This window comes from Primulina huaijiensis, chromosome 6 (genome assembly GCF_012295235.1).
Source record: "Primulina huaijiensis isolate GDHJ02 chromosome 6, ASM1229523v2, whole genome shotgun sequence".
NCBI classification, from domain to species: domain Eukaryota; kingdom Viridiplantae; phylum Streptophyta; class Magnoliopsida; order Lamiales; family Gesneriaceae; genus Primulina; species Primulina huaijiensis.
Genome location: NC_133311.1, coordinates 20,171,595 through 20,193,424, shown reverse-complemented (window position 1 = coordinate 20,193,424; position 21,830 = coordinate 20,171,595). Strand labels below are relative to the sequence as shown.

At 35.1% G+C, this 21,830-nt stretch overlaps 3 protein-coding genes across 7 annotated transcripts; 1 reads left to right on the top strand and 2 right to left on the bottom strand.

Moving 5' to 3' along the window:
* Positions 1-718: 718 nt before the first annotated feature.
* Positions 719-6,732, bottom strand: LOC140978092 (phosphatidylinositol/phosphatidylcholine transfer protein SFH13-like). Its single transcript, XM_073442875.1, has 15 exons — positions 6,379-6,732; positions 5,527-5,633; positions 5,092-5,395; positions 4,498-4,597; positions 4,049-4,315; positions 3,644-3,721; positions 3,438-3,542; positions 3,294-3,343; positions 3,105-3,204; positions 2,927-3,025; positions 2,736-2,849; positions 2,180-2,333; positions 1,457-1,851; positions 1,310-1,384; positions 719-1,124 (listed from the first exon to the last, which is right to left on the bottom strand). The coding sequence occupies exons 2-15, from the start codon at positions 5,531-5,533 to the stop codon at positions 1,104-1,106; spliced, it is 1,869 nt and encodes a 622-aa protein (XP_073298976.1). The 5' UTR covers positions 5,534-5,633; positions 6,379-6,732; the 3' UTR covers positions 719-1,103.
* A 5,110-nt stretch (positions 6,733-11,842) lies between these two features.
* On the top strand, positions 11,843-14,559 carry LOC140978089 (probable calcium-binding protein CML21). Of its 5 annotated transcripts, none has more exons than XM_073442870.1 (5): positions 11,843-12,258; positions 12,846-13,072; positions 13,274-13,485; positions 13,871-14,045; positions 14,236-14,559. In XM_073442870.1, exons 2-5 carry the CDS (start codon positions 12,877-12,879, stop codon positions 14,349-14,351), a joined length of 699 nt encoding a protein of 232 aa, XP_073298971.1. In that variant the 5' UTR covers positions 11,843-12,258; positions 12,846-12,876; the 3' UTR covers positions 14,352-14,559. The 5 variants fall into 5 exon arrangements, with proteins under 5 accessions (XP_073298971.1, XP_073298969.1, XP_073298973.1 ...); XM_073442868.1 differs by having other exon boundaries at positions 11,844-12,158; XM_073442872.1 differs by having other exon boundaries at positions 11,859-11,982.
* Positions 14,560-14,818: 259 nt separating this feature from the next.
* LOC140978090 (KH domain-containing protein At5g56140-like) lies at positions 14,819-21,111 on the bottom strand. The gene is made up of 7 exons (XM_073442873.1): positions 20,786-21,111; positions 19,785-19,870; positions 17,093-17,238; positions 16,178-16,303; positions 15,972-16,088; positions 15,491-15,634; positions 14,819-15,401 (listed from the first exon to the last, which is right to left on the bottom strand). The coding sequence occupies exons 1-7, from the start codon at positions 20,899-20,901 to the stop codon at positions 15,252-15,254; spliced, it is 885 nt and encodes a 294-aa protein (XP_073298974.1). The 5' UTR covers positions 20,902-21,111; the 3' UTR covers positions 14,819-15,251.
* Positions 21,112-21,830: the final 719 nt, after the last annotated feature.

Sequence of the window (21,830 nt, the reverse complement as noted above, 5' to 3'; positions counted from 1 at the left end):
TTTCTAATCTTGAAATTCCAAGATTGTAAAATCCAAAATAATAACGAATTTCGTTTACGAAATATATATATACAAAAATTTTTATGAGACCATCTTACAGATCAGTTTTATTCTATGAATCTATAACCACGTTTAAAATATAAAAAATCATTATTTTTTATATCAAAAATATTATTTTTTTTATAAATATTCAGATCAACTCATCTTTTATATATATATATATTATATATATATATATATATATACACACATTCTAGAATTTTCGATATCAACAAAACTCAAAATATCAAAATGAATGATTTTTTTTTATTCCCGTGATATCGTCAAACTACTTGATTTAAAATATATTAAATTTCACCACGTGATTGATATATTAAATGCCATCTTTTTAAATAAATAGTTAATTATAATAAAACCTTTGTAATTTTTTTAAAAATACATAAATATAAAGTATTTAATTTATAATTAAATATTATTATATCAATATTTAAAGAAAAACATGAGTCGGTTAATCCAAGTAGATAACGTTTGCAAATAATTATATTTCGTACGCAACATATAGAACCAGAAATTAATCTTTAATTTTCGTTGTTTGACAATAACTATTTAGCTATTTGAAGTTCGTGCTTGAAGAAGGTAAAAAAAGCATAAAATTCCAACAAACATGAATTGAAGAACTCCGAGATAGGCATGATTGCACTAGGTCAACGCAAACAAATGAATGGCGTATTATGATTCCATCAATATCAAAGAAAAGAAACTGAAATTAAGTCTTTCAACCTCAGCCTATATCGCAATAAATATTTCTATACTCATTTCAAGAGTTTATTTACATCAACTAGGTTCACTACACGCTACCAAGTGTATGGGTGATGGGCCCAAGGGCATGCAAGTGAAAACAAATTATTGATTCTTTTATAATAAAAGTGATTATGTGTGCAAGGATTTGATGTTTGCAACGCTGTGGAAAAAACACCTCAGACAGCGAAAAAAGTAAGATGCCGCTATTTCCAGGTGCTCACGATGAAAATGAGCAATGGCTCTAAATACCAAAATATGGCTACCTGTTGTGGAGTTGAATTCGTATCTTGACCATCCGCCATTTAACAGAAAAATCTGCGCCGCTGCGAAGTGAAAGTTCAAAATTGCTTAAAGATTATTTGGCAATCACAGAATTTTTTACTTACCAAAAGAGGAGGATGGAAATATGTATATATATCCTTAAACATGTGATGATGGGAGGGGGGCAGGGATCGAGAATGATTAGAAATGATTTAAGAAGTTAGCATTGCTTGGGCAAATGACTTACGTGGAATCTGGTTTCCTGTATATTCTCCAGCAACTGGGTTATCTCAAGCTGCTTTATCACTGTAGCTTGTAATAACTGAAATAAACACAAGAATGGGTCAATTCGTCCATGCCTAAAATCTTTCAATAAATAAAGCATGATTCTCACCTGCTTTGTCTTTTCGAGGTCAACTTCAACAGATTTGATGCGATCCAGCGATCGTTCAAGCATTTGTTCCTTCTCTTGTGGAATTTCAGCTGGCTTCTTGTCGAGCTGCTCCAACAAATTTTCCAGTCTCTGAAGACGTTGGACACATGGAAAGAACCTATCCTCTTCATTAACAACTTCTGCACCAACAGACAGGTCGGCATTTGGTTCTGGTTCACTTTCCAACATATGGGACGGATATATGTAGGTCTGCCTCCTCCAATATTCACCGGGTACATTTCGAATAACCGAAAAGAAATTGACGATGATGGATATTAATGTTCTAGTCATATACCGGAAACTTCTCTTCAGAATTTTCTCTTGGATAGCCTCCAACCAATTCATGACTAAAGTACCTAAAACAATTAGAAAGTGGTGCATCAAATGGAATAATGTGTTTAAATAATGGAAATATCGACCAACTTTATTGGTGCATCAAATGGAATAATGTGTTTAAATAATGGAAATATCAACCAACTTTATCAACGTTGGATTTATTCACCCACTCACATCATCAAGGCAGAATGATTGTATAGTGTTAAATTTGGAAGGAAGAAAGCATGGAACAACTATGCCAAAATGCACGTTCAACTGAAACAAGTTTAAAAACGTCCAAGCAATAACATCGTTCATCAAATAACATGTAATGCAAAACCAGTACGACAATATTTTAAAAACACAGACCTTCAATATTTGCTCTTGCATTGCCATTTGAATTTCTGGCACCGTATCTATTGAAAGACTTGTTTTCCCCTCCTTGTTCATGATCACCGTCTTTATCAGCTGAACTAAAATAGTCATCACAGCTATGGTAGACACAAGGATCGGATGTACTGGCCTACACCAATCATATTTTTTCATTCACATGAGTAAAAATGCAAGCAACTGCACAAGAGTCAAGGACAATGCAGAGCAATATTGGACAAGGGAGTAGGAGGAACGTGCTATACATCATTTGGTAAGGACGGGGTGGAGCAGGTACAAGTATATACGGGATATTTTGGAAAAGATGCTTGGTCGAAAAAACATATAAAAAAAAAATAACCCATCCCAATGTAAAGAATTATATTGGAGAGGGTTGGTTTTAAAAAACTAAAAAATAGTTTGACCAAGGTTAGTTTTTTGACTGCCCCGTATATATACAGGCATAACAAGTAAAGATCAATAAGCAAAAAAAAAGTAAAGATCAGGGAAACATCATAACAAATTGATCATTATAAGTTTCCTATAACAAACTCACTACTTCATGAACAGGGTCCGTTTTCGAGAACAAAGGTCCCCCTTGTCTAGATGGAGAACAAGGATCTTCAACATATGATCCTGATTCACATGTGCGTGTATTGCTGCATTTCCCCTGATAATTAGACAGTCAATATTGGTAACTTGTGGAGTTTTTATTTGAACCAAATTATAATTTGGTGCATTTATTACCTTCAGTGGTCGGATCCTAATGCATGAGTGAATTTTCTGCTGGTCATTTCCTAATTGAGCTATCTGCCTCAACGCAGATGCTTCTGCATTATATACAAGCTAGAAATAGACAGATACATCCAATGACCTTGTGAAAGAAAGCAAGTCACAAGTTCAAGAACAAGGGGGGTAAGTCTACCTTCATAACTTCAGGATCATTCCAAGGGCCCTTATTAGACATCAGGCAACCTCCCTCGACATTGCAAATGCATGATCCACCCAAAAAATCAGGCAACTGGCTGTAAACAAAATAAAAATTGAAAAAAGAAGATGCACATGATATTTTTTCTTGGAAGTCATAATGAGGTAGAAACAGAGTCAAGTAAACCTAGGATCGATGATTTCCAGTAGTTTCCCCGTAGATTTAGGGTCCAAAACCTGTAGCAAAGTGAACAAATATGTGCAGTTAATTGGAATTCCAGTAAATAGGAAATAGACAGTAATGTTTAAAAAAACTATGCATATCCTTTACGTGGATTTTTCCAATAGTTTTAGCATCCAAAAACTTCTGTGCCGCAGGCCAAAGAACCTTCTTGAATCCTGCTCCAGCATTAACAATATACATGTGATGTAGTGTCTGCAAATAGTCGGGCATACACAAATCAAATAGATTACTAGTAATGTCTGAAATATTGTTTCTGATTTGAAACAAAATTGACATCAGAGCAACAAAAATACCTCTGGATAGTAACTGTTGTCAATCTTTGCCATGGCTGCTAATAGATTAGCTGCGGTCTTTGTGAAATTTTTAACCCCCTGGAGTCACCATCCATGAAATTATTTTAAAATGTATCACCTTATAGTTAAAGCATTTTCATTATTAACATAAACAAATCTAAAGAGATTACTGGGAAGATCAAAACATATTTCAGCATTTTGGGAGAAACAACAGGTTAGCACTCTAATCACAATGACAAATAATCCTGAGGCTAAAAAATTAACTTTCGGACCATAAAAATAAATGTAGAGAGGTCCATTCCCACAAACTGAAGGCAAAATTCTATTTTGGCGACAAATGGGTAATTCAAAGTTAAGTAGAAACTAATATCATAATTTTTAAAATTGAAGGTTAAATCAACAAACCAGGCCATGGACGTCCAAAATCGTGGTTGTTGAACATATTCTTCTCTTTTCAGCAATGGAACAAGCTGGGAACTTGTCATATAGAGCCCTTTCAAATTCCTGAACATGATATTTTAAGTATCGTTCAACTGACGTGATACGCATTAGTTTACTAGGGTGAGCTTTTCCAAGCCTTTCAATGTAAACAGGCCTTCCTTCTCTATCAACTCCATGATATCCTTGGGGATAATATTGCAAGACTTCATCCAGCTCCTCGAATTCAAAGTCCTGAAAGACAGTAGTTTGTGGGTAATATATGACAGTATAGTGCTATGATCACAAAGACAGTCTGTTAAAAAATCAGAGTCCCGTAGCGTCAAAACGATCGCATGGAAAGCACAGGATCGCATTGGGGAATGGAAAAAATATTAAAACTCTCATCTCCTAGTTTCTGTGTGCTATATATTCACCTCCAGTATTGTGTCAGCTCCAAATTCGTTCCTCCAGTTAAGCATTTCTTCCCACATTTTAATTGTCTTGTCAATGTTGAAGTCTCTTGCTTTTAAAAACCTAGAAATCATAATTTGTAAAGTAAGAATAAATCCATAAGCATCTAAAACAAGCAAGGAATCCAGTAAATGAAGGAGACGAGAGGAAGAATTTTCGTCTATCCATTATCTTGGTAGGGAAAAATTTAGAATTCGGGAAAGGGACACCCCATCTTACAACCATCTCACCCACCTCTTGGAAGCTTCTCCAGGATTATAAAAAAGCCAGAAAATAGTACGTCCATCAAATCGACATGTTCAAGAGTCAATTTAACTTCATGAATCAAAAGAAACGTTGAAAAACTTGTGTTTATTTTTCTTTCGCAATTACTCCCACAACAAAGAATTAACTTGCCAATTACATTGGAAAGAAACAGTGACAACAAATTTGTGACATTGTAGTTTATAAATGTTATACGATTTCTTTATCAGACAATTGCTATGGTCTGAACCCCTTCAAGTGAAAATCAAAACATGCAAAAAGGATGGGATCCCCAGAAACTCAAAAATACTCACCTCAGCAAAGTATGGTAATCATCATGTCTAACTGGTAATAAATCCCTATCAAGGAGGTTTTGACGCAATTCACAGACAGTACTCTCCTCTCTTGCGTCCCGTACATCCTCAATGGAAACGGAAGACACTCTAAAATCAACTTTCCTTTTCCCTCTTTTTTTTAGAGAATGTGTGAGCCTGTTTGAAGCATTTATTGCTTTCTTCTTTAGAGAACCGATTTTCGATCTCCTTCTTTCATCATCCGAATTTTCATAATATGATTTCCGATCCTTGGTTTCATCATTTACTTCCAGTACTTCAAATCCTAACATATCAAACATCGATGTTTGGGGATGGAGTGATTAAGAAGCCCATTTCTAATCTAAAACACCATGGCTGAGTAACGATGGCGTAAAAAACTCAAATAATGAAGAAGAGCAGCTAATAACCACACACCTGACATGTCAGCTGGATTCCAAAGAAGAAGCTGGCGTAGAGGGGGAAATAAGCTTGATCCTATGTTCAAAATTATTGGTAAAGAAACCACCAAAACTAAAGCAGCACTGCATCTTCAACATATCAGTGGATTAGTTGTACATACTTTCATGAATAATAAAATGCACGAAAGGATCATTTATAAGGAAGCAGAATAATCCAAATTCCAAATACTAAACCATGTGAATTTTTGGGACAAAGCCAACTTTTTTTTTGTGCATATGCCGTGATAGGTTCAAGCATGGTGTCCAACCATCGTGAAGCCCTTTCCTTCTTTTCTTTGCTTCCTCAGATATTTCCCATGAATTCATAGAGAAATCTTAAAATCTTCTAACAAACAACACAAGTAAATTTGAACGGAAATCGCACCAGATCTGGAAAATTTACATTTGAAACTGGCTACCACAATTCCATAACCAATTTCATGGTCCACTAGCGAGAGAACAATGAGAAAACTTCGAGCTCAAATACTTTATCGCATATTCAGGTCAAAATGTATCAACCAACTGTTGAACCGACACAACGAATCATTTGATGAAATTGCCTCAGCTTAGGACATAAACTATCCCGCAAATCAGACCACGGAAACAATCATTTCTTCCATCTACGACACCTAAAACCTCTATAAACTTAGTTTTCAACAATGTCATTAAATTCCCCAGATCTCACCTGACGTTTTAATCCAAAACCATAAAAATATTTCTGAAAACAGTAAAATAAAACATGCAAATCACACAGTTCATCGCAATAAACCAATTCACGCCAAAGCTATCACGAATATTCACGATAGAAGAAAAGCGAAGAGCAACTTACGAATAAACCTTGACAATCGATAGCAGCAGGATCGCAATACTCGTACGCCTATCGCATAGGTTTTATCGTACTTATTTCACGAAGAATCAAAAAAATCACGCACTGCACGACCAAAAACCTTCACGAGTTTTCTCCATAAATACAAAATTCCCGAAAAAAAAATTGCCGCTACTGAGATCCAAACCAAAGATCTGATCGACTATAGTTATTTCTGTATATTGTACAAAATATATAGGTGTGTTTAGCGTACAAATGCGTGTATGTATAGGTTTTGTGTTACAGCCTTTTCCCTGTTCTGCCACTCAACCAAAACCTGAAGGCTTCTCCCTCCGCTTATTTGACACCCAGTTGTTCCTTATATTATACTGCAATGGGTCCCACCAAAGGAAAGAGGAAATTTCTAGCATCTTTTTTTTTTCCAGCATAAAATTACTGTCTTGTAATTTAATAAAATTAGGTGCGTGCTCCAGTTTTGTACCTTTCGATTCAACCGAGGCTCTCTGTTGGGGATGTTTTTTTTTAACTCCTCTGACCCACATATTTTTTACCATTTCAGATTGCACGTGTCAAGCTTTTCAGTATTTAATTAATTTATTTATTTATTATTAAAACGATAAGGATTTTAATTTGTTGGGAAAAAAAAAAAAGATTAGTGATATATGATATCCAGTAGAGAAGCTCGGTCCACTCTCGATAGTTTTGGGAGAATTTATGCTCAATATTCAGATAGTTTCGAGATGTCATCTTAATGGTTAGGGTCTATCATGATGGCATCTCATTCGCTCAAATCTATCATGTCATATAGGGATCCACTTTGGGCTTCATTTATCTAGATTCGATAGGAGGTCATCCGAGAGCTCATCCCAGCCGACCTCTCATACTTCCACAATCTTGTCGATCAGCAAGGCGTGTACGACCACCAGCATATGTTATCACAGCAATTGAGAAAGTCTCGGCCAGCCTCCCAAGCCGAGCTCCCATAGAAAGCTTGGACTCGCTCAGTACACGTCAAACGAGCTCTTGTCTCAATGAGCCTCCACTCAGATATATCAACATGTAATCCACAGAAATAAAACTCATATAGATTTAATCTAAACTTATCTAAGATTCTGATAATTCAGAGTCCAACTGATTTAGAACTCTATAAATATCAGAGTTTTAGTCGTCAAATAACTTTACTCATACAGGGACTCTTCTCATATTAATATCAGGTTCCGGTCATTATTTATTCATTCATACATTCAATCATTCGGAAATATACGCATTATTCTCTCTATTTTTCTATTCGTTGATTTGAGCGTTAGAACAACCTTCTGACCCTCTTCTAAGTTTATTGTTTGTGCTTCCAGATTCGAGATCCGACCAGAGCTTCCCAAACGCGATCCGGCCTCCCTACATGCTTCACGATTTTCATCAATATCAATATATATTATTATAAACAACATGTAATGGCAATCGTCGGTGTCAGAAGATTGCATGGCAATGAACAGATTCAGGAAAGCTTTTACGCAAATAAAACATGAACCGACCCCGCACCTCGTATTAACAATATCCATCTTCTTTCGGTAGCTTGTCGCGGAACAACTGCTAAACTTAAAGAGTGTTTGATTTGAAACATACTGTGTGTGAGTGAGGATATAAGCATATTGAAAATATTCGTATTGGTACGACAATCGTCAGTCACATAAGAGGAATTACAAATTTTATGATTTCTTTGTATGTTATTGTTTTAATTTTATAATTGTCTGCTGCTTTAACAACTTATTTTATGATTTTAAAACAAAATATTTACAAGTAATTCATGTTCCAAACATTATTAAAAAGGTGAACACTTGAGAGAAATGTCTGTCAAAATTAATATATTATTTATGATGGTTTTTTTTTTTTTTTTTTTTTTTTTTTTTTTTTTTTTTATGNTGAGTTAGAAATCTGAACTACTATACTCTACACATAATCTATGTCTCTTTCATTACATTATAAATTAAACATAGAAATACATTTATGACTCAATTATTACATGGGATCTATAATAGTATGTTACCATATATTAAGTTTTGGGCAAATTTAGAAGACAGTCAAATGGGAGAAAGCGATGGATGATCTATTTGAAAATGAAAGGAGAATAAAGAAAATAGAATGGAGGAGACCGACGATTGCGGTACATAGTGGAGTGATGAATATAGCACACCCATTGTCCCACTCTTTGTGCCTCAACTCATTAACCAATTTCGCTTGGGGAAGATAAGAAAATCATAGTTTTTAGACTAAATTACATTTTCTTTTTTCTCTAATTTGCACCTATTTAATTTCGATTTTTTTTAACAGTGAATTTGAATTTTTATTTTTGCCTTTGTAAATTGTACGTTTTTTTTTTCTTCATTTTTTGTTTTTTTATTAAACCGAGTTCATCGTGTCTTTTAAATAAATTTAAAAAGACAAAAAATGAGGAAAAAAATATAAGACTAAACTCGAAAATCCATCGTAACATGACCAAAAATAAAAAATAATAATTTATATGACTAAAAATACAAATTCACCATCAAAAAAACTAAAAATAAAAAAGTATAAATTACAAAATCAAAAGTATAATCTTCTTGAATAAAAACCCTAAGAACAGTACTCTTCAAGACTATTTATGTTTTTTTTATAAATATATTTTAAAAAAATTTATCACATTGAAACTATTTAAGTCGGTCATGTCATTACAAATGTCAAATAAACATGAGTTCGAGTTTAAACGGACTAATCGCACCAATTTCTTTATGAAAAGTCTAAAAGGCATAAAACCTATTAAATATATATTTTAAAAATCAAACACATTCACGATTTTTTTTATAATAACTCAAGCACATTTAACTCACCTGCTCTACATGCTCGAATACAACTAAATGATTAAATTGTGTTAGAAGAGAGGTTATTTAGCATGGAGGATTGCGACAAAGCAACGACAACAGATTTTCCTAAGGAAGCCCTGAATCCACGTTACATCATGTGGTAGAAAATCCATTCCCATATTAATCAATGAGTAGAGATGGCGAAGAAAGTACGAGAAACAATTGAAATGTCATAATCTCGTTTCATACAAATGGAAAGATCCGCACGGCTTAAATCAAGATGTACTGCAAAAAGAAATTTAAATTTTTTAAGGCAAAATCATATGTCCGTCACATAATAATCAAACTAGGTGAATCAGAATAATTTTGTCAGAGTTAAACGTCACCAATTATAAAGGAAAGTTTCGTGTTTCAAAGCTGCATACGGTTATCGGATCCTATTTTGTGAGACATCTATGAAAAACTATTACTTTTCATGGTAAGAGTATTACTTTTTATTGTGAATATCGGTAGGACTGACACGTCTCACAGATAAAGATTCGTGAAACCGTCTCACAAGAGACTTACTCAAATAAATATTCATCTTCAGATACATTCTCGTAATGGCATTGACCATTTTTTAGATCCGGGGACTAAGTTAATTCGAGGCATAACAGTAAGCTCAGTATAATTAGGCCTAATATTCCTATACTTGTCATTTTCGTTAGAATCACAAATATCCTCCATTGGCAGAGTACAAGAAGAAAATAATTTAATCTACAGTGAGAGACGTCATAATGGTTCTTATTGGGTTGGGCTTAATTAATCATGGTTTATAGTATTGAGTTTCATATTGGGCTGGGCTTATATTTGGGCTTCTTTGCAGGCAATGAGCAGAACTTCAATTCAATTGTAATAACTAACCGAACCGATTAAATTAAAAATTTTGGTTTTGTAAAATTAAGAAATTTGATGGTCAAATCGGTTCACCCAGTTTTATTTTCGATACTTTTGAATAAAAATAAAAATCGGTTAAACTGAATAAAGTTAAACTTATATTTTTTTATATTCGCTTTTACTATAATGTTTAAATAAAAATACTCATTTATTAAAAAAAAATTGGCTATTTTTTTATACAAACCAAAAAAAATCGGTTTTAATTTGGTTCAATTTTTTTATTTAATTTGAATTAAATCGATTTTGTCGATAATTTTGATTTAACTGAAATTCTGTTCATCCTTGATTTATCAATGGTAATATAATTATTTAATATTATTTTTAAAATTTGCAACCTTATTGCTCTTCTTATTGCGATTATTTTTGTTAGGACATCTCCAATGGGAGCTCCTTTGTCCGCTGTTCAACTAAATTAATACTTTTTTATATTAAAATATTATCAAATATATTAAAGAAATTAAATGAAACTTGGACCAAATGACGTTGATATTACTTTATCATGATGAAATGAAACTTCACGTAGCTCAAACTTCTTTCGGCGGATCACCTAGTAGAAGGTATTACAATCAAGATCGAACACGGTCGTCTTTTCAATTATTACTTCTTTGATCAACCAATATATTCCCATGAAGTACTCTGAAGACGATTTTAGATGCGAAGAAATTTATTCTTTCGCATAGTCAATGTCTTGAAAAATCATTCAGAATATTTTGAATGTGAGGTTGATACAACAAGAAGACATGTTTGTCATCCGTTCAGAAATGCGTTGTCGATATCCGTCAATTGGCGTATGGATCCCTTGTTGATGTTTGCGATGAGTACTTACATATAGGTGAAACAACTGTCCTAAAATACATGGTCGATTTCTTTCGGTGCGTGATTGAAGTATTTGGGACTCAATACTTAAGAATGCTTAATGTTTCTAACATCCAATATTTGCTAGAAATGCATGAGCAGAAACACGACTTTCATAACATGTTGGGAGCCTCGATTGTATGCATTGGGAATGGAGAAATCATGTCGTTGCTTGGAAAGGCCAGTTCACTTTAGGCGATCATGAAACAATTGTACTTGAAACAATTGCATCTATATACTTGTGGATATGACATGCTTTTTTTGAAATATCAACGTCGTGTAATGGTACCAACGTGTTGAACAGTTTACCTTTATTCAACGTCGTCCTACAAGGACACATTAACTATTAGTTTTACATTAAAGAGTTAACAACACATTATGTGCAAAAATATACTCTCTAACTAATGAGATATGCCTAGAATGAGTTACTTTTGTCAAAAACTTTCCTCCTCCTCGGGATTCCAAGAGAAAGATGTTCAATAAAAAACAAAAAGTTACAAGAAAATACGTCGAGCGAGCATTTGAGTTGCTCCAATCTCGTTGGACAATGATAAGAGGTATTTTGATAAAAAAAAAATAACTTGAAGTATATCATATATATATATATATATAATTTTGTATAACATGATTATTAAATACGAAATGATATAACAATTAATTGGTCGGATGATGAAAGAGGTCCTCCAACACAAATATCTCTTGGCTGAGTTGGCTCTACGGAATAGTTTCAATAATGCAACCGGGAAAAATGAGAACTACCGGCCCGGCCCGGCCCGGGTCTCATATATTTGGCCCCTTCACAATTTTAAAATGACCCGCACTATCCGTGTAATAATTTGATCTGTGTGATAAATACTTGGAGGGAGAGCGATGATAAGATCGGCCGCACAAACGCAAAGTTCGTGAAGCACAGTAACACGTGGAGCTCCAATCATGGGCCCCAATCGATGTTAGGAACAAAAAAAGAAAAAAAGAAATTGTACCCTTCGTCTCTAAGCTTCCGATCTTGCGTTCGATTCTAAAGAAATAAGCTTTTTTAGGCAATTGGATTCCTTTTCTTTATTATTCTTTTTCAGTGGACCCTTTTGGCGATTCCAATATTGCTTGATTCGGTTAACCAAGATTCAACCTTTGGATTTATCCTCGTGGTCGAAGGTTATTGTGCCTCTCTCTCTCTATTCTTGCTCTTTTGCGGAATTATGATATGAAATCTGAGAGTGATTGTTCTGATTCTTGATGTTTGTATTGTGAAAAGGTGGTATAAAATTGTTTCCTGATCATTGCTGAAATAATGAGGATAAACGAATAAAAAAAGGTTTGAATATGTGGTTCTTTGTCACCATATTAAGCTTGTGAGGTACTGTTAGAAATTAAGTTTTAGATTTATATGCTTTCGGCTTCAAACGGATGTAGGAGGACGGCGTGTGGACTTGCAGTAAATAAGCTTTGGTCGATACTATCCTTTCTTGACATAGACGTAGGTGTGGGAAAAGTTAGCTATGTGGACCATCTTTGGGATTTTTCGTTGCTCCGATATAGGAACTTGCTATGGATTTGGTAATTACTATTTTACTAATTAGATATATTTCATCATATCTTTCAAATGGCACCCAAGTTCCACTCGTTGTTCACAGTTTCGGTTTGCACAGCGTCCTAGCACCCAACGGTGATTGAATGAACCGTTAAGGTCGGGCCAGGGTGGAAAGTATTAGACAGTTATGTTATTTTTATCTTAATTTCATTTGTCTATACTCACATGCTGGGTGTTTTTGTAGTTAAAGCGGGCTGTGGCTAAGTTGTGGTATTAACTCCTTACCTTTTTATATATATATATATGTTCAGGAGCATACCGCGATTGATTTACCAACCGAAAATGGGAGGTGCAGTGGTTAAGGGAGAGTCTCCTAAGGCTTCGGTACCAGAGTCGAAGCTCGAGGCTAAAATAATCGAGGCCATGAAGAGGAGAGAAGTTGGAGGGAGCACCATAAAATCATTGAACACCATTATCTTAAAATTCCCCAAAATCGACGAAAGCTTAAGAAAGTGCAAAGCAACATTCGAAGAATTTGGTAAGAGTCGCTACATTTAATCACTGATAGTCTTTTTGTGAGACTGAAATGTTCAAGGGTTTTGGACATTGTTATTTCTGAATCTAATTCCAAGGTTCACTTTTAATATGAGTGATTCATATGCTTTCAAATTCCAGCATTTAAATAGTGATTAAATACGTAAAAACCTGAAAATCAGAAAAATGCATGATTTGTTGATAGACGAGGATGGAAATGGAGCAATAGATCTACAAGAACTGAAGCACTGTCTCAACAAGATGGAAATTAGTTTCACGGATGAGGAAACCAATGATCTCTTTGAGGCGTGTGATATAAACGAAGACATGGGAATGAACTTCAATGAATTTATTGTTCTTCTGTGTCTCGTCTACCTTTTGAAGGAAGATCCGACCTCAAAGCATACAGTTTCGAAAGTATCCTGTCAAATCTAAATCTATTTGATATTTCTGTCTTTTGTCTTTTATGATAACCTATGCTTTAACTTCAGAAATGATTCTATATTTTACATGTTCTGTGAAACTCAACCATACAGCCACAAAGTACCCACGATTGCTTCTATCAATCAGGAAATCTTGTCTTTCTTGAAATGCATAGATAATTCTTTTGCTATCGCTAAGATCGTCAGTCATTCTTTTGAAAGTACTTTGGAATGCTCGAGTCTGATATAATACCGCGTCTCTTCTGCATGTGTTTTGCATGATTGGGAGGAATTTTTCACTAGTTAATCAGTTCCAGTATCATCAGTAGTGATGATGTCTTTTTTTCTGCATTGGATTTTATGCTTCTTAACATTAATAGAAATCATGCATTGGAATACCTAATCTGGAGGCTACCTTTGAAACAATAGTGGATGCATTTGTGTTTTTGGACAAGAACAAGGATGGCTATGTGAGCAAGAACGAGATGGTTGATGCTATAAACGAAACTACTTCAGGGGAACGGTCTTCTGGGAGAATAGCCATGAAAAGATTTGGTCAGTAGTCAGTACTCTTATTTTCTCTCTAACCAATCCTGATCTTGCGATCATATGTTACTCAAGTATATCTTATTTCATGATATGATAACTCCAAAGTAGAAAACCCAACCTTCTCCTTTGGAAAATCTTGATACGAACTATATATGCTTAAAGGTCTACCTGAAGGCCATTTTTTCCATTTCTGCAGAAGAGATGGACTGGGATAAAAATGGGACAGTGAACTTCAAGGAGTTTCTTTTTGCTTTTACTAGTTGGGTTGGGATCGAAGATTTTGAGGACGAAGAAGAAGAAGAAGATTCTTGAACTGAATTCTCGTCTCTGCCGCCAAAATCGTTGAGCATTGGACATTGTTTTTTTTATTTTGCCACTTACGAAGAATAAACATATTTTTACTCTTCCAATAATACGTTGGTCTAAAGTTGAGGATATAATCGTGTTGTGTTCCTTTTCCTCCTCACATGTTCTGTAAATAAGAATGTATTTTAGGTCAGATTGCATCACTTGTCTTTTATCTTCTGTTTTCTACTTCTATTCCAGTGCTTTTTTTTTTTTTTTTTTTACCACAAACAAGTGAATGAAACCCATACACCCATTGCTCACGAATGTAAGAGTAGTCAGAGACCGAGCCTAAGTCCCTATTCGAACTTCTTCTTTGTTTATTAAAGTCTTATAAACAGACTCATAAGCATCCTACCTTGGTGAATAAATAGAATTAAACCAGTAAATGATCGCCAAAATGCAATTTATTACATAACAAAAGATAACACGGATACAAGAATAATTATAATACATAAATCCACTAGATTAAATCCACTCCCGGTCAGTACAGTAACGGCTAATATTGGCCTTTATTTATCAAATACAGCATAACCAACTGCCCACAAATTCCATATTTTCAAAACTATCATCACAAGCATACAATAAATGAAACAATATGACAATGTTTGGGTAGAGAATACTCTGACCAAACCGCCTAAGCAACATACATACTCAAGCCCCTCGATTAAAGATCCATTACAACAATCACATACTGATAATATATCGACGCCCAGGTATAAGAAAAGCACACGTCATACGATGTAAACAAGTTAGACCACTCGACAGTGCCAGTGCTGCCATGGCTGCTAGAGGCAACAGCTGGGCACACTTTTGGTATGGTAACTGCTGTTGTTTTAGCAGAAATGAACTTTATGCAACCAAAGGTTACCCCCGAGTTTTCGCCCTTTTCATTCCAAGGCTGCTGTTGAAGGGGGATACAGAGCCAGACATTTGAGAGCCTTCGTCCCGAAGAGTGCCATTGAGCATAGCAAGTTCTCGCAACTGCTGCTTCTTATAAAAATCTTGAGATTCGTCCTACATTTAGTCATTATGAATTTAAGAAAAATCATACAGATAAAGAACTAAATTGCATATCTGGTGTTCGGCAAGTGGCTGTAAGTTACCATTGGCTTAAGTAAATCTTCCAATATCTCACGTGCCTGCATCAGACGCGCATCTATTATCTCAACTGGAAGTTCTGCCTCGACAAGTATGTGGAGAGGTTCGTTAAGATGCTCATATCCTGTTTTTCCCCTCATTGCCTCTTCCTTCAGATCACAGTGTCGAAATATGTTACTTCAGCTCATTGCAAACAAACTCACTCATGGAAAAAGATGCAAAAGTGCAATATAGCTAAGCTAAGACGATTTTCTGGATTAACATGAATCATAGCTCAATACTAAAAATTTGACTAAATTTAACAAAAAAATATGCTATGGGTCCAACTAAAGGATAAATGATATTTAGAAAGATGAAGTTCATGTTAAGCAGCATATATGAAGTTGTTCTATAAAAAATTACTGAATCGCTGCGCTCTTTGGCAGACAAATTTTAGACAGGATGAAAACACATATACACAGGAAAAAAAAACATAACCAAAATTACCCTCACGGGATCCTTTATGCTGCCACGTCCTCTGATCAGAACACGACAATCAGTAGTTGCTTCAACTCGCTTCAAAGAGTTCCCTCTTGGACCAAGGAGACGACCAACAAAATTGAACTGCAACATAGGACATCATATCAAGTGACAAAATGCCTAAAAATCAGAGATACAAGAACACCATTTAGAGGAAGAGAAGTGAGTGGTACATTAGGATATTGATCCACTGGAACATCAACACGTATGCTTTGCTTGACGATAAGACCTGATGAGCTACCCTGGGAGTGGGAACCAAACCAGTTCTGTGCGGAAGAGGGCTGCACCAAACTCGACATCTGCAAGTTACAACTCCAAATATTGTAAGGAGGTCACATTAAAATGGTGAGAAGACTATCCCTTTCTTTGTGTGCATCCATTATTATAGATAGCTTAGAACATGCAATGTTTCCATATTATAAGACCGAGGGAACCAAAAATTGAAAACATACAACACAAACTGCAAAAGCAAAAGCAAAAGCATATATAACTCCAAGGTTGAAATGATGGAACATTCCTATGCATGCTTACATCCCAGCAGAACCACTCTGGAACAACGAATCACAATTGGATACCAGTATGGCAATTAATATTAAATGAATTCACATTAAAATAGCATCATGTAATACAAAAAATGAGGGCTCCACAAGCAAGTTAGTGGAGGAAGGGTTAGGCGTCTGTTAGAAGTCAGAAACCAAGATGCTGGATTATAAAAAAATAAGCATGCCAAAATCTTTCCAGGAGTCAAAATAGGATGGATATTAAACCACGGAGAAAGTGGCCTCCCTTGCAGGAATCCATAGAAAATTAGCAATAGCTATTAATATAAGTCACATGTCCAATGCCAGGTTACTGCAACAGAATGACTCCAACTAATTATGTGAAATTCTAAATCAATGTACTCAGCTAATTCTATGCCACTCCTGAAATTTTTAGCTTCAAACTACCTGTCACGAGACAGTTGGAACTTTTAATTTATAATGCACCGAGATGAAATAATGAAGTCGGATTGAAAGTTAAAAGTTAACTTTTCAAAAAGTAAAGAATTAGATCAAGTAAATGGTTATGTTAACAGTTAGTATCCATACTTCTGATTGAAATGGTGATGCCCATATGCTCACATTAGCTCCTCCATTTGAATATATTCCTCCTGATGCCAGGGGGCTTGCATGTTCAAGCCCACTTTGTTCTAAAACCGATGCATTCCCCAACAGCGCAGATACACGTAATATTTCTGCTTCAAAAAGGTCAATTTCCAAGAACAAGATGTACCAGTTAGCATTAGTTAAGAAATTAGTGAGCATTGACCACAATATGGACAGACAAGACCTCTGTTAACAGGTTAGTTAAAATCAATACTCCCCACAGTAAAGACAAGGAGATCTACTGAAGTTAAAAGTTGTAGTAAATCTCCAACTAACCAAATTGACCAAATCATAGACATTAGACATCAGTAGTCTAGTCATGGTAATAGATAGACCAAGGAGAATAAAACTGATAAATGACACAGTTTTACCCCAGGGCTTTCAGAAATCTTGTTCAAAACTGAAATGAATAGCTAAATACCCTATAACATAAAAAAAAAGGGGCCTCCAGGGTCTAGGAGGCCACCCAGACACATTCACATGCGTTGGAAAAATAAGAAGAGAAACAGAAGGAAGGATCACTTCATATATTCTCGACTGACATTTGATTTCAGTAATCGAGAATGAAAATTTCATCCTAAAGAGGTTTGTGCACTACTTTACTCTTACAAAGCCCAGGCTTAAGATCTCACTATTCAGAACATTAACAAAGAGTCTTACACATAACTACATAAGTATACTGTATACCGTTTTTGTTTGTTTCAAGCTTTTTTGTTCATGCACCCTAAAGCAGAATCCAAGAAAATAACTTTAAGAAGATACAGTCTTGAAAGACAAGATATTCTACATTTCAACTTTCAAGAATATTTCAGTACACTGTTTTCGACAGAATAAACATTAAAACGAAAAAGGAAAATAAAGAACTCCAGCTAATCAACAATAAAGCACTGGAGATGGTTGAAGTGTGTGGGATCTGTCACTTAACTGTCCTCCGGAATCAACAAAATTGTGATAAGAAGCCTCAAAAAACATGTCCCACCAATAAAAACATCCAAAAGCACTCTTACGGAATAATAGGTACTTATGCACTGACAATTGACAAACCTACGCTGACAAATAATTTGATAAAATCACACAATCAGCAATTGTAGCTCCATGAATTATGTTAATACCACATTCATGCAGATAACTTAGGGCGAGTGGAATGGACAAATGAAGGTTGAACCCAAAAAGGCGCAAGTGGGATGCACAAATAAAGGTTGAACCCAAAAAGGTGATATTTAGGAAGCAAATGTATTTTGGAAATGAACCGAATTCACCTAGATATTCCATTCTCTAACCACTTGATCAATGAAGTTAAAAAACGGCAAAATATATTTTGAAAATTCAATTTATATCAAGGCCAGTTTGTAATAATACTTTATCCTGATGGTGTCTTGATTAGTGGGAAAAAGTGTGAAATCCAACGGGCAGATTTACAAAATATAGTTGAAAACTTTGAGATAACACAAGGCCAATAAGGATGTGTCACCAATCACAAGGTCAACTGTACATCTACATCACACAATCATACAACCATTTCAATCATAAATTGAGACTAAATTTTTCCACTCTGCCATTCAATCATTTTACTGCTAATGCCTTCTCTTCTCTACTATTTCATGATAGTCGTTTGGGGCTTACTTTCATCTTGTTCTTTTACCTTCTCAATAGCTTGAGATAGCAATTTATTTCCCATATAAAATCTAGTGTATTTCAAATAGATCACTAGATCACAACACCATCCACTGTGCATGCAATGGCCTCGGACTACAAAGTCAGAGGTTCAAATTCGCCTGCTATATCATCACCGAGGAACTCAATAAGCGCATAGATTATACTCAATCTTAGGTGAAAAAAGTTATTTCTCAATCTTGTGGTATTTTAATATAATTTTCAGAAAGGGCAATTAGGAGACAGGTCAAATGAAATGTCTAGTAACACAGTTATTCTATCTCCAATTGTTATGTACAAAGTTTGGAACTAATGGTCACAGTCTTTCCTGGGTACCTGAGATGTGGATTAAGGTGGATGAAATTTAATTACCTTTGCCCTCCATGATGGTAAATGTTGCATTAAGAGCATATAGACGCAAAAGATAAACTACTTTTCATTGTTATCATTGACATTTCACAACAGACCTAGTGCTCTCTAATCTGAACTATTAGAACAAACCGGTGCGGAGCTTATTAAGTCCTGTTGTTTATTACCAGAAGTAGTTACTTCCGCATAAAGCCTAATAGACAGTAAAAATCTCTATTTTTTTAAGCTCTACTTTGAAATAAACGTGAATATATCTAGTATGATAGGATTTAAAATTTAAAATGATGAAAAACAGGAATTTCTCATGCATGATTCACATCACTGGAGTTAGACTCAGTACGATCCCCACAACCTTCCTGCAAGAGATTATGATTTTTTTTTCAAAAGCTAGTTTTGTACTTATAACTGTTCCTTTGATGAAATTTGGTGCAATCAAGCATTGGCTGGAAGGAGAAAACTCACTCATATCATATACACAGAAATTGTTCCTGCATTTCACACCTCTAAACTCTAAGGTGGCAATGAGATTGTATTTCCATCAATTTTTTGCCAAAACACAGAAAAGAAAAATCAAGGACGTCTAGATATTATTTTTGAACAAAAGATATCTCACCTTGATTCAGTAACCGGTAGCTATTTGGTAGCACAGCCATAAATGGATTAAGTTTGATCTTTTCTACAAACAACTCGGATAAATACCTGATGAATCGGAAAACATTAGTTACCATAGCTATATAAGAAATAATGAAAGGAGTCACCCATAAAAATTATTAAATCAACAAGATCTGCTTTGAACTTTTATGCTTTGATAATGATAAAAATATAGTAATTCTGTTCCCACTAGAGAATTCAAAAACACCTAAGGAGAAGAAAAATCCTGCATCAAATTACTGGTCGAGTAAATCGACATTCTTGCTCCTGGTCCAGCCCCCGAGGTCTTTGCTAAGTTTTATTATTATTATTAAATTAAAGACTATAAATGTTGCAGATTCTTATTCTAATGGATTCGTTATTTGGACCATCCAGGGAGACTGGAGAGAGGTTTGGTCCCCTTTCCTAGCATGCGGCAAAAAAAAAAATGGATTCAGGTAACCGGTTCTTAGTCCAAGAAAAAACATAGGTTATTGGCATGGCTACTACTTTTTCCTTTCTTCCAGTTTCCCCACAAATTGATCCTGCGGTGGCATGACAAGCCATTCTATTTGTCAAAGAGTGAAGATATTGAAAGCTAGATCGGCATGCGGTGAGTAATGCACGGGTGAAAGCAGTCAAATCTTTATTCGAATGACCACACAAATGATTCACTGGAATAGGATTAAATATAAAGTCCTAATTATTGGCTCATCTAAAAGTTAAATATAAATCACATAAGGAAGATGCTCATCAAATAGTCGAAAGAATCGAATAAAAACTCGCTGCATATCAAACATGATTCTACTTAATAAAGAACAGTAAGAAAATGAAGATCCATCCAGAGCGTACATCAAGTAACATTCACGGATTCAATCACATAAGCACGGTACGCAAATCGAGATAGTATTTCTAAAAGATCTACTGTAAAATTCGACATAAACCAACCGACATAACAAAACAAAGCAAGAAACCAAAAATTACTTTTCCTGCTCCACTAAAGCAGAGGCGGAACGAATCCCGGCAGCCGCGGATATGTGTGGAGCGTGAGGCGCTGATGGGGACGGTGAGTACGCCATGTACCTGCCAGAAGACATCATTCACGGCGGCGATGATGACGACGGGGCAACCCAAACACCAACGACACACAGAACAGCGGTAGACTATACCGGACCAGTATGAGCAGGCGGCGGTTTAGTGGGTAATAACTGAATGGAGGAGGGTAGGGGAACGGCGTCGGTAGAGCAAAAGCTAAACGTGGAAGAGGGAAGAAAAACGTGAATGGAAGGGTGCGTATTTATAGAGTGATGGAAGCAGGTCATTCTACTGTATTGTTGTATTCTTACAGCCGTAACCCGATTTGCCACTGCTAAAAAGGAAGGGTAAATTTTTTGGGAAATTCTATGTTTCATCCACCCTCGGATCAAAAGCAGATGGTGTACCATCTGATCAACGGTGAATGTTCATCCACGCCTTTCAATACTTTTTTCCCTTAATCCTGATGAAAATTATTAGACCATAAATTAAAATACAAAGAGAACATAATTACTTTTCATCTCAATTTATCGTAAAATATAAGTCAAACTTAAAACAATATGTCGTTGTTCAAACCAAATGGCATATACAGATAAAATCAAGGGTTTTTTTTAGATATTTATATATGAGATGAGGAAGATTCGAACTCGAGTAGTACACAACTGAAGTAAGGTAAAATCATGAGAGCTAATATTGGGTCCCAAAAGCAGAGTTTATAACGTAGATAAATAAATTGATATTTTATATATAATTTCAAAACAAGATATAATCAAGAGTTTTTTTAGATCTGTATATATGAAATAAGGAAGATTCGAACTCGAGTCGTACACGAATGAAGTAAGATAAAATTATGGGAGTTAATGTTGAGTCTAAAAGCTAAGTAAATTGATATTTTATATATAATTTCTAAACCATTCTTAGATTCAAAGAGAGAGGAAAACATTTTTGATGGGTGGGCTGGTGGCCTTGGTTTTGCTGCCATACAACGACGATG